Below are 13110 nucleotides of genomic sequence, written 5' to 3' on the forward strand. Positions count from 1 at the left end.
TAGGAAACTTTAACGAAAAGCACCCGGTACTGTTCACTTTAACGAAAAATCATATTTTTACACTAAAAAGTCAATCCTGGTACTATTCACTTTACCCTTTATTTTGTCCTTATCATTAAAACTCAAAGTTTTCAAGCCATTTTCATTAGTTTTCCTTTATATATATATAATATTGCAAATTTTAAGAGGTAAAAAGGTAGGTAAACTAGGGTGTGAATTAAAAAAATATACAAATCAAGCTTGAACTTTAGTTGGTTAGAAATATCTATATCCAAGCTCAATATTTTAAAGTTCAATTGGTTAAGAATATTTACATTTGAATGTGAGATTTTGAGTGCCACTAGCTCTCTCTCTATCTCTCTCTCTCTCTAACCGGAAAAGCCGACAATATGAGAATAAAATTGAAAGAAGAGGTGTTGAATGTCCTCACATCACAAGTCGGTCTAGTAGTATTCCTTTTTATTGATAAGTGATAGATTTTATATTCAATTTTCACTATAGACGAATTTAAACCAAATTATTATTAATTTATTGTAAGACTAAATATATTTTATCTCTTAGTGTAAATAGTATGTTTATTAAAAAAAAACGCGCGAAAGCTTTAGCCGCGCGCCCTGTTTAGGAGATAAGGGCGTAAATAATGCCCTCGTGATTCCTATGTATTTTTTTTTTTTTTTTAACCTTTTACTTCTCATCTCTCTCGAGAAGTGAAAACTGAAAACACGCTGCACACTTTGGCTTCTCTCTCTCTCTCTCTATAAATACAAAATTTTCTCTGATCTCTGTGTACCTTGCGCCCCTTCTCTCTCACTCTGTTCTGTCGAAGAAGTACACTCTATCTCGCAGGGGTCTCAGAAGGAACTGAGTTTTTGTGAAGGAAACTTGCATAAACAGAAAACAAGTTCTTCTGAGTCTCCTGCATACACAACAATGTTGGTTTTGAAAGACGAAGATCCTCGCATCCATGGCATTAAAACCAAGATTCGTGTCGTCCCAAATTTCCCCAAACCTGGTTTGTTCTTCTTCTCTCTATTTTTTCGTCCTATTTAAACATTTTTTTTTTTTTGTAATCTTTTTTGCTCAACAAGCTGTTTAAATTTTATGAGTGTTTGTTTAAAACTTTGATTAGCTGAAGTGGGTTTCAATTTTTAGTGCAGAAAGTGGTGAACTTTGTATAGAAAAAATGAAAATTTACATTTTTTTTGGTTCCTTTCATTTACAACCTATTGTTCTTACCAAATAATTAAAGGGGTTGTTTATTTTTGCTTCTTCTTGGGTCTGTTCTGCTGAAACAAAATTTGGGTTTGGTTTGGTTGATTTACTGGAACTCGTATATGCTGTGCAGGAATTATGTTTCAAGATATCACAACTTTGTTACTTGACCCAAAAGCCTTTAAGGACACAATCGATTTGTTCGTTGAGAGATACAAAGGCAAAAACATTTCAGTGGTTGCAGGTTAAAAACATAAAGACCAGTTTTTTTTTTAGTAGTAATTTTCTTTTTCTTTAAGAACTTATAAACGCAAATTGTGGATTGCTGATTCGGATAGTGCATTTCTCTTCAACTCACTGCGTCGTGAGTTCCTACCCTTTCTCTTACCATTATTTAGAGCAGCAATAACGCTTGAAAAAAAAATAAACGTATAAACAACCAAAGGCCTAAAGCTTTTTAAAGAACTTTTGATAACAGTGATTAACTTGAAGGTGGTGGGGTCCATGGTTTGAAGAAAAAAGTAGAAACGCTCTCTACTCCAATATTGCTTAGTTTCTCTTTGCCCTTTAGAATGCTTCAGACATTATGGGGGAAGAAAGTGTTATTCACATGTCTAGTTTTACTTGTCACATATAATTTTTAGCTATTAATTTTTCTCAATGCATTCTTTCTGACTGCAGAAAAGAAAGTGGAGTGTGTAAGAAGTAGAATATAGGGAGATGGAAATCGAAGTCACAATGGGTTATGGGAGTATGTTTTGTTTGACCCTAAGCCTTGTTAGTGGGTTATGCCACTAACAATAGTTCTCCAACTTCTTTTCTTTATTCTCCTTCTACACTGATGATAGTATTCTTTTTAAATTTCTTCACATTTGCTCTCTCTCTCCTCTCTCTCTCTCTCTCTCTCTCCCCCCCCCCCCTCTCCTCTGGGGCATATGGTTGGGTCCAATTTGCGGGGATGGTGGTTGGTGATGCTGCCCAGCTTATTAAAAGTGGACCCCTATCTCAATTGGGCCGAATTTTTTGGCTTCATTTGCCCAACGTCACTGTTGGACGACCCTAATTTATTTTCCTTTCATGTTCCCTTTGTTTATTTCCTTGAAGCTGCGTTTGATGCATCGTACTATTCTGACTATTTCAGCCATATATACTAATTTGCGCCGTGCATTGCTGGAGTTTATTATCATGATGTGATTAGTTTACTGTAATAAGGTATGCATGTTTTGCTGTCTTGGCTGCTTGTTTGTAGATAGATTTTCTTTTTGCCCTTCAAAGATTGATAAGGGAACCTTTGAAGGTTCCCTTAATAGATTGGAGATCCTTTTGCTTGGCCCTACATATTTTGGAAAATATTACACTGTGGAAGTTTATGAAGAAAAATACACTTTGTGTATATGGAAGTTGTAAAGTCGCATTGATGTCTCGAGGAATCTAATGGCGATTGACTTCATTACATTCATAGCTAATATATTACTATAGGTCCTACAGAGTTGAAAATCTAATGTCATCTCATTATTGATGGGCCTTGATTCTCAGTTATTATATTCATCTCCCAAATGATTTGGTTTATTTATGTATGTTTTGTCATGATTTATGTACACTAGGATTTCTCTATTTGTGCGCTTATGTGGACTTATGCTGCCTTGTTGTGTGCTATTGAAGGCCTTTTTACCTATTGTTCTTTTTCTCCTTCCACGCTCTAATGTTTAATCTCGCCCATTGTTTATGTTTGATATATACAATCTGACGGCCAGAAATAAAGAGGAGTGTGTAGGAGGAAAAGAGTGGTTAACATTACGCTTTTGGAATCTTCCTCAAAATTACACCCTGGCGTGGACAAGAAGTGGAGTTTCTTATTGAAATGATAAGGATTAGCATGCCTTGTTTGTTATCATATGAATTGATGTTACCTAGTTGAACAATTGTTTGTGCTTGATTTTGCTACTGGAAGAACCAGTATTCCGTAGGTTTATGTTTCCGTCAATTACCGTTGAAACCAAAGCCTTGATGATCCCATATCGGTACTGGTCTTGTAATTTGTGAAGGATTTTTCTCCTGGTTATGTGTTGGTAATTGAATAAAAAAACATTTTGATTCTTGTTTTTGCATCAGTGGGAATTCTTTTGAAAATAACTTTCCTTTTCAGTTGACATCTTTCTTTACCCTGATACTGTTTCTGTGAAGGCAGGGACCCGAATACGGTTGGACCATTGAGAGGTAATCGTATTCTAAGGGAAAAGTCAGAAAACTGTCAATTACTGGTTCTTTTGAGCCGGGGACCTGTATATGCTTTGGACCTTTTTCTAGAGTTCGTTGTATTCTTGTGGAAACTTGAAAACTTGCCAATGAAAAATGTGCTTGGAGCATTGACAGATCATTGCATTCTAGCAGAAACTTATAAATCTGTCCTTTTCTGTTTCTTTTGAGCTCGGGACCTGAATATGCTTGGCCCTGTTGGAAACATAAAACCTGGAAATCAAAATGCAGTAAAACAGGTTGGGGACCTGAAGATGGATGGAAATTCAAAAACTGACAATAAAGATGCTTTCAAATGGGTTTTAACTTTCTTGCATTCTCCGGTACATTGTGAATTATTTGTGCTGGTGCACATCTATTACTCTGTTATCAAAGCTAGTTATTATCAAGACAGTAGTTGTGTTTTTCGGGCCTTTTTCTAAGTTAGTAGTATTAATGTTGTATTCTTTGAAGTCTCGAGTTTTGTATTAGCATGACAATTTGCCATACCTGTAACCTGTGTGATGCTCTGAAATATGATGTTTCGTTTTTTGTTTATTCCAGGAATTGAGGCACGAGGTTTTATCTTTGGTCCTCCGATAGCATTGGCAATAGGAGCAAAGTTCGTTCCCCTGAGAAAACCAAAGAAGCTGCCTGGTAACTTTATCCTCTTAGATATTTTGTGTACATCTCTTGGTATAATTGACTGTATGTTTTTGTTTGATATGTAGAGTACGTTCATATAATAAGCAGTATATAAGTTAGTCAATACATCGAAGTTTGTTGATGAGCTGCATTTCAGTTTATCTTGTTATGCCTTGTTCTGGGTATTCTTTAGACTAAACAGAGTTTGGTAGTTTGTGCTTCTTTTCATGTTATCAATCTTGCTCAAAGTGCCGCTGCATCACAGTTGTTCCATTCCATAAGTTCAGAAACCGCATAATGATATATTTTCTGATCACTTTGAGATCAAGTGCAATACGTCTTAACATTTTCTGATCAAGTGCAAGATAGTCTGCTTCGTTAGCACTTGGCATATTATAGACCTCCCATTTAAAGGGACGTTTTTTATTTCTCCAGTTGACCCTTTGAAGACACTGCTTGGAACTGCCTGCATTTTGAGCAACTCAGAATCCTTGATAGTTAATGATGTTCCGTGTTTCTTTTGTGATTTTGTTGTCTAATTCTTGCACTAAAACATATCTATTTTGTTTTCTCCCGTGTAGCCCTTGCCGGTCTTCCATTATGCCATGTGTATAACACTTATGTCCCTCTGATTAATTTTTGTTGTTAAAAGGTCAAGGATTATCTAGGCAGTTTTGCTTCGATGGACTATAGAGTTTGTTACATATGCCTAGATTGCATCTCTTTTTCCTAGTTGTGGGTAATATTAGGATTGTTGTAAAACTTTTCCGTGGTGGCAGGTGACGTTATTTTTGAAGAATACACTCTGGAATATGGAAAGGACCGTCTTGAGATGCATGTTGGAGCAGTAGAACTTGGCGAGCGTGCTCTGGTGGTAGATGATTTAATAGCCACTGGGGGCACACTGTGTGCTGCAATGAATTTATTGGGTAATCACTCTTTTGATATTATAAACAAGGTGTTGGTTAAGTAATTGGAACAGTTGACAGTTTATAGGACGAATGACTGGTGTATCCATTGGTGATCTGCTTCTAACTTTCGTATTTCAATCGATGTTCCACTTGTGTATAACGTATCCATTTGTTATCTCTGGTTGACTCTCTAGACCTTTGGGCTGATTCTGTACGTTTGGGTTTAATAAATGAAATGTTTATCTCAGAACGCGTTGGAGCAGAAGTGGTCGAATGTGCATGCTTAATTGAATTGCCAGATTTACAAGTGAGTTGATTTGGCTCTTGGCTTTCCTCAGTTTGCATTGCTATGTTTTGAGCCGCTATTATCACTTCAGTGACTTCATGTTTGGATGTTGCAGGGACGTGAGAGGTTGAACGGAAAGCCACTGTATGTACTAGTTGAATACCAATGACTGGCGAGACTATATAATTCATCTGCATCTGTGCTGCATGACAAACATGTACATTAGAGGCACATTATGGGCTCTCCCATCTCCGGAATCTGGTTTGATTCACTCCATCCATCCCCTTTTTTCCGAGTTTCAACGATTAATGAATTTTGATGAAAACTTCGGTTATTGAGACCATCGTTTTAGCTAGTACTAGTAGCATTAGAGCATCAAATTATGGAAAGTGCTTCGTTTGAAAACTGCTGTAAGACTCAGTTTCTTTGTTTTTCGTCGAACTAAATTTATGTAGGAGGAGGATTCTCACCCCTTCTAATCTTTCTTCTCTTCCCTCCCCTCCTACTCAACCCTCGTCCTATGTTTCTTTCGCGGCTCAGAACTGTATACATAGGGAGTTCCGTTGTTAACCACCACCACTAGAGGGAGTTTGGGCTTTGATTTCAGATATCAGTTGGGTGAAAACAGTGAAATGTCTGATTCATGGTTCAATGCTATTTCTGAATTTTTAACCCAAATATTAAACTCTCAAGACTCGCTACGGTACATCTCCCAATTTGACTTCTAAGCATTAAGTAAATACATGTACCATACCCAAGTTTCAAACTCTCGTGTCCTAATCTAACTTGTATTTTATATTAACTAGGTGAACTAATACTGATTGACTCACAAGGTGTCTTGTATTTTATGTCTCTACCATTTGTAAAAGGGTTAGTTGCATACTCAAATTGGTCCCCGTCATTTAAAAATTGTCAAAAAAGAACTTTAAAAATCTTCCTTTTAACTTCATTAAGGATAAGAGTAACTTACATGGGATAAACATGAAAAACGTAGCTTCAAAACAAACCTTGAAAGTTGGAGAACTACCATAGAGATGCCACGAGGAAAATGCCACATTCTTTGACCATTGCATTCGTCATTAAAGAAGCACTGCTATGAGTCATTTCAGCTAGGCCTGGCAATTCCTGACACGACCCGATAACCCGACACAACACAACACCAAATTAACAGATGTTTGGGTTGACATGATAACGAATCAGGTTTTATCGGGTAACCCAATAAGCATCTGTTAAGATAACGGGTTGGTTCGGGTATACACGTGGATAACACGATACACGATAAGCAGAATATTAATTTAATAATTTTATAACCCTAAAAAATACTATAATAATTATATATATATATATATATATATATATATATATATATATATTAAATTAACTATAATAATTATACCCCCAAAATATTAATTAAAATTATTATACCTCCAAAATATTAACTAAAATAATTATAATAATTATACCCCTTAACTATAATAATTATATATATATATATATATATATTAAGTTTTAAATTAAATTTTATACCCCTAAAAACTATAATAATTATACGTACAAAATAAATAGATTTAAATCTACATAATAAATAAATATATATATATATATACACACACACCATTGAACTTGATGGGATACACGAAACTAATTTCAACAATGCAACCATTAAACTTGTTTGTATATGTTTCGAGATCGTATCAGCAAAAAATCGCAAAAAACAAACATTCAGAAATTAAGTACCGAGACAAAACTTTTCGACGGTTTTAAAGCAAAAAATCACGATTTAACGATTATTTTAATTCCGATTTTATTGATTTTTTACAGCTACACTCCTTGACCCTATATGAATACAATGAATGAATTTTATTTTCAATTTAAAATATTTACTCTAGTGGATACCACAAAATCTTATGTTATACTTAATGAAAGTATAAATAAATTCTAAGTGTTAGTGAATCTATCGTTTTGATGGGATACGAATTATATGAAACTAATTTCAACGTTCCAACCGTCAAACTTGTTTGTATATGCTTCGAGATCGCATACACCAAAAATCACAAAAAACAAACATTCATAGATCAAGTAATGAGACAAAACTTTTCGATGGTTATAAAACAAAAAATCACGATTTTACGGTTATTTTAACTCTGATTTTGATGATTTTTTACAACTACACTCCTTGACCCTATATGAATACAATGAATGAATTCGAATTTCAATTTAAAATATTTACACTAGTGTTTATGTTATACACAATGAAAGTATAAATAAACCAAGTGTTAGTGAATCTATCGTTTTGATGGGATACGAATTCTATGAAACTAATTTCAACGATCCAACCGTCAAACTTGTTTGTATATGCTTCGAGATCGCATACGCCAAAAATCACAAAAAACAAACATTCAGAGATCAAGTAATGAGACAAAACTTTTCGACGGTTATAAAACAAAAAATCACGATTTAACGGTTATTTTAACTCCGATTTTGATGATTTTTTACAGCTACACTCCTTGACCCTATATGAATACAATGAATGAATTTCATTTTCAATTTAAAATATTTACACTAGTGGATACCACAAAATCTTATGTTATACTTAATGAAAGTATAAATAAACTCTAAGTGTTAGTGAATATCGTTTTGATGGGATATGAATTCTATGAAACTAATTTCAACGATCCAACTGTCAAACTTGTTTTTATATGCTTTGAGATCGCATACGCCAAAAATCACAAAAAACAAACATTCAGAGATCAAGTAATGAGACAAAACTTTTTTACAGTTATAAAACAAAAAATCACAATTTAACGGTTATTTTAACTCCGATTTTGATGATTTTTTACAACTACACTCCTTGACCCTATACGAATACAATGAATGAATTTGATCTTCAATTTAAAATATTTACAAAAGTGGATACCACAAAATCTTATGTTATACTTAATAAAAGTATACATAAACTCTACGTGTTAGTGAATCTATCGTTTTGATGGGATACGAATTATATGAAACTAATTTCAACGATCCAACCGTCAAACTTGTTTTTATATGCTTCGAGATCGCATACGCCAAAAATCACCAAAAAAAAACATTCAGAGATCAAGTAATTAGACAAAACGTTTCGACGGTTATAAAACAAAATATCACGATTTAACGGTTATTTTAACTCTAATTTTGATAATTTTTTACAACTACACTCCTTGACCCTATACGAATACAATGAATGAATTTGATCATCAATTTAGAATATTTACACAAGTGGATACCACAAAATCTTATGTTATACTTAATGAAAGTATAAATAAACTAAGTGTTAGTGAATCTATCGTTTTGATGGGATACGAATTATATGAAACTAATTTTAACGATCCAACCGTCAAACGTATTTGTATATGCTTCGAGATCGTATACGCCAAAAATCACAAAAAACAAACATTCAGAGATCAAGTAATGAGACAAAACTTTTCGACGGTTATAAAACAAAAAATCACGATTTAACGGTTATTTTAACTCCGATTTTGATGATTTTTTACAGATACACTCCTTGACCCTATATGAATACAATGAATAAATTTGATTTTCAATTTAAAATATTTACACTAGGGATACCACAAAATATTATGTTATACTTAATGAAAGTATAAATAAACTCTAAGTGTTAGTGAATATCGTTTTGATGGGATATGAATTCTATGAAACTAATTTCAACAATCCAACCGTCAAACTTGTTTGTATATGCTTCAAGATCCCATACCCCAAAAATCACAAAAAACGAACATTCAGAGATCAAGTAATGAGACAAAATGTTTCGACGGTTATAAAACAAAAAATCACGATTTAACGGTTATTTTAACTCCGATTTTGATGATTTTTTACAACTACACTCCTTAACCCTATACGAATACAATGAATGAATTTGATCGTTAATTTAAAATATTTACACAAGTGGACACCACAAAATCTTATGTTATACTTAATAAAAGTATAAATAAACTCTAAGTGTTAGTGAATCTATCGTTTTGATAGGATACGAATTATATGAAACTAATTTCAACGATCCAACCGTCAAACTTGTTTTTATATGCTTCGAGATCGCATACGCCAAAAATCACAAAAAAACAAACATTCAGAGATCAAGTAATTAGACAAAACTTTTCGACGGTTATAAAACAAAAAATCACGATTTAACGGTTATTTTAACTCCGATTTTGATGATTTATTACAACTACACTCCTTGACCCTATACGAATACAATGAATGAATTTGATTGTCAATTTAAAATATTTACACAAGTGGATACCACAAAATATTATGTTATACTTAATGAAAGTATAAATAAACTCTAAGTGTTAGTGAATCTATCGTTTTGATGAGATATGAATTCTATGAAACTAATTTTAACAATCCAACTGTCAAACTTATTTGTATATGCTTCGAGATCCCATACCCCAAAAATCACAAAAAACGAACATTCAGAGATCAAATAATTAGACAAAATGTTTCGACAGTTATAAAAGAAAAAAATCATGATTTAACGGTTATTTTAACTCCGATTTTGATGATTTTTTACAACTACACTCCTTAACCATATATGAATACAATGAATGAATTTGATCGTCAATTTAAAATATTTACACAAGTGGATACCAGAAAATCTGATGTTATACTTAATGAAAGTATAAATAAACTCTACGTGTTAATGAATCTATCGTTTTGATGGGATACGAATTCTATGAAACTAATTTTAACGATTCAACCGTCAAACTTGTTTGTATATGCTTCGAGATCGCATACGCCCAAAATCACAAACTTGTTTGTATATGCTTCGAGATCACAACCGTCAAACTTGTTTTTTTTATTAGGCTATTATTTTCGAGTGTAGCTGTAGTACTTAAATGACAAATATGTTTTAATGTTTTGAAGTAATATTTATGTGGTAATGTGTGGTATGTGCAAATTTAAGAAAATTTATATTTTTCTTAACGGGTCATAACGGGTTCACTTTACCCGTTGGGTAAAGTGGCCCGACCTGTTAAGGACCCGTTAAGATAACAGGTGCGACACGACACGACCCGTTAAAATAACAGGTGTTACACGAACACGACAGACACGACCCGTTTGCTAGGCCTACTTTCAGCCATTGTTCTAAAAATACCTGCCTACCGCTGCCTAGGCGCTACCTAGGCAGCTGGCCACCGCCCCAATAATCCTAGACGTTTGAAAACTAAGAAATGACGCATAGACCTATTTATGCACCCACCCTAGACTACCTATGCGCCTATTAGCCTGCCCAGACCTGCCTAGGTCGCAACCCTCACTTTGACAGAAAATAGATATTGTAAAAGACTTGTTGAATACTTAGATGAACAACATCATATTATTGTTTCCCATGTTTTCATTATGTTCCAATACTTTATAATCTACATATCATTCTATTTTACAATTTATGTATTACAATGCAATTATGTATTTTTTAAGTATAAGTTGACACTTATTTATATGATATATAATAAATTTACTTAAATTCATCTAGTCCGCTAGGCACTAGGCCCTAGCATGCCACATGACTAGCGTCTAGCGTCTAGCGTCTAGCGTCTTTTAGAACCTTATTTTCAGCAAATGTTGAGTTTCATCCTCATAGTTCTTTGTCAAGCACAAAAAACCAACAACCTTAACTCTCACATCCCGGCCTGGGCCCACCACATCCCGAGCTCGATTCCACTGTAGCACGATATTGTCCGTTTTGGGCCCTTACCACACCCTCACGGTTTTGTTTCTGGGAACTCAGACGAGAACTTCCCAGTGAATCACCCATCCTGCGAATACTCTCGTGCAAACTCGCTTAACTTCGGAGTTCTGATGGAACCTGAAGCCAGTGAGCTCCCAAAAGGTCCTAGGTAGAGCAGTATACAATTGACTTGCTCGTTAGATTGTAAAAAGTATCAATTGTGTAACCATTCATAACTTTATGCTTATTTTAGTCAACTTTTAAAAGATAGGTCAGAATATCACCCGCTTCAATTAAAAGAAAACAAATTTAAACAAGAAAAACTCTTGCTTGATCTTAGGAAATGAACATTGTGTTTCATGTGCCTCTAGTCTTCTTTGATAGAGAAGTTTCAATTTGTTTAGTTGTAGAATGAAAGCATTTAGCAGATGCAGATGGAATAATATTTTACTTTTTGCTTGACTTGAAAAACATGCATGGAATTGGATTGGAATTACATTTTTATAGGGCACAAGGTGCACATCAAAGATTGTGATTTGCGACCAATATACCTTTCATTTTCTCTTAAGCCATGTAATGGTTTGGGCAGCAAAACAATTGCGTGACTTGCGCTCTACTTTCCCACATTCAACCAAACTACGCTTAGTCAGCACCTCCAGCAGCTGCTCAGACTAGTCACTGAGAGGGATGCCAGTGGAACATGACAAATCTCAGAAAATGAAGGGACGCCTATTTCACCGGAACGACTTACATAGAACGAGTTTGCTGTCTTGTGGAATGTATATATCTCACTCATTGTGAATAACGTACATATCTTACTCCTTGTGAATAATGTATCTTAAATGTATAAAGTTTATAATTAAATTCGTTTAATTTCTTTATCTTCATTTGAAGATAATACATACAAAAAATCATTTGAATAAAAAATCATTTTAGTCAAATAAATGGACGGTTCATCGTGAGTATTACTGATACTCACACACCGTCGAGTTGTTTGATATATTTGGATGACTAAATGATTTTTTATTCAAATGATATTTTTTTTGTCGATGTAATCCTCAAATGAAGATTAAGAAGTTGAAACACTTTGAAAAGATGGGATATGGGTGGAACATTGCATTGGTAAACTGTGATGCTATATGACAGTAAACCTGTTACTTATAAATTGCTTTCCTAGTGCAGGTATGGACCCAGAAAGAGAAACCTTACGCACAACGGACGCTCCTAACCATATCCAAAATTTATTTTAATGCATCTCTCTTCAGTCTTCAACAACAGCAGAAAACAGAAAATTCAAAACCTAACTAACAAAACAACTACCACTGCTTATATTGGAAAAACAACATCTATGCTTTTCATTTTCTATCCCTTTAACAAAATCTGGAGAACTCGTCTATGTTGTTTAAGTATCGATGACAATAATATTGGGTCGTGACGCTATGAAATCTCGACAATTCTTCCAAGAAAAATAGCCATAGAGATGTAAAGGTTTTTTTCTTTCTTTTTTAAGATTGTACTTTTGAGTTGCACAAGTAATTCCTTCAACAGCAGAAAGAAATCCTTCTTGTGTAGGTTTTGAGTCTTGTATTCATGCCATGCTCATAGCATACTGTTCGTGTAGGTTTTGAGTCTTGTATCTAGTCATGCATCCGAAATTATCATTCCGATCTATATATTATAATTGACTAATGAAATTAGTTCGTGGCGACTTAATTTAGCTGCTGAATTAACAACCAAAATTATGTACACACACAGATTGCTTAAGAAAAGGGATCCTCATTTTTTTGAAAAAAATGGGAATTAGGTATGGAGTCCACTCCACATCGAATTTCAACGATCCGAACCATCTATTTTGTTAGTCTCGATTCATAGATCATCCTTGCAAAATATTAGCTAAATCAGAAATGTTTAAGACATCTAATTGGGTTCAAGGAAATGAACGAATACTTTGTTATATAACAATGAAATTTGATCTTGATAATTAAATAGGCAAATGGTTTCGGATTGAATTAAATTTTTGCAAGGATGATCTATGAATTGAGACTAACAAAATAAATGGTTTGGATCGTTGAAATTCGATGTGGAGTGGACCCCAC

The 13110-nt window shown here is 34.0% G+C and overlaps 1 protein-coding gene and 1 long non-coding RNA gene across 2 annotated transcripts; both read left to right on the forward strand.

Moving 5' to 3' along the window:
- Positions 1 to 767: 767 nt before the first annotated feature.
- Positions 768 to 5770, forward strand: LOC126617769 (adenine phosphoribosyltransferase 3). The gene is made up of 6 exons (XM_050285818.1): positions 768 to 1012; positions 1346 to 1456; positions 4012 to 4104; positions 4872 to 5021; positions 5252 to 5310; positions 5405 to 5770. The coding sequence occupies exons 1-6, from the start codon at positions 931 to 933 to the stop codon at positions 5456 to 5458; spliced, it is 549 nt and encodes a 182-aa protein (XP_050141775.1). The 5' UTR covers positions 768 to 930; the 3' UTR covers positions 5459 to 5770.
- A 1032-nt stretch (positions 5771 to 6802) lies between these two features.
- LOC126617772 (uncharacterized) lies at positions 6803 to 12673 on the forward strand. The gene is made up of 3 exons (XR_007621523.1): positions 6803 to 7752; positions 7856 to 11820; positions 12197 to 12673. It is a non-coding gene; the product is annotated as an uncharacterized LOC126617772 (long non-coding RNA).
- Positions 12674 to 13110: the final 437 nt, after the last annotated feature.

The sequence above is a fragment of the Malus sylvestris genome, chromosome 4, assembly GCF_916048215.2.
Source record: "Malus sylvestris chromosome 4, drMalSylv7.2, whole genome shotgun sequence".
NCBI lineage: Eukaryota > Viridiplantae > Streptophyta > Magnoliopsida > Rosales > Rosaceae > Malus > Malus sylvestris.

What these genes read in the sequence shown, in the direction of transcription:
- LOC126617769 (XM_050285818.1), top strand. Translation starts at nt 931, where the DNA reads ATGTTGGTTTTGAAAGACGAAGATCCTCGCATCCATGGCATTAAAACC. An exon ending in AAACATTTCAGTGGTTGCAG is followed by an intron (nt 1,457 to 4,011) that starts GTTAAAAACATA and finishes TGTTTATTCCAG; the next exon opens with GAATTGAGGCACGAGGTTTT. An exon ending in TGCTGCAATGAATTTATTGG is followed by an intron (nt 5,022 to 5,251) that starts GTAATCACTCTT and finishes TGTTTATCTCAG; the next exon opens with AACGCGTTGGAGCAGAAGTG.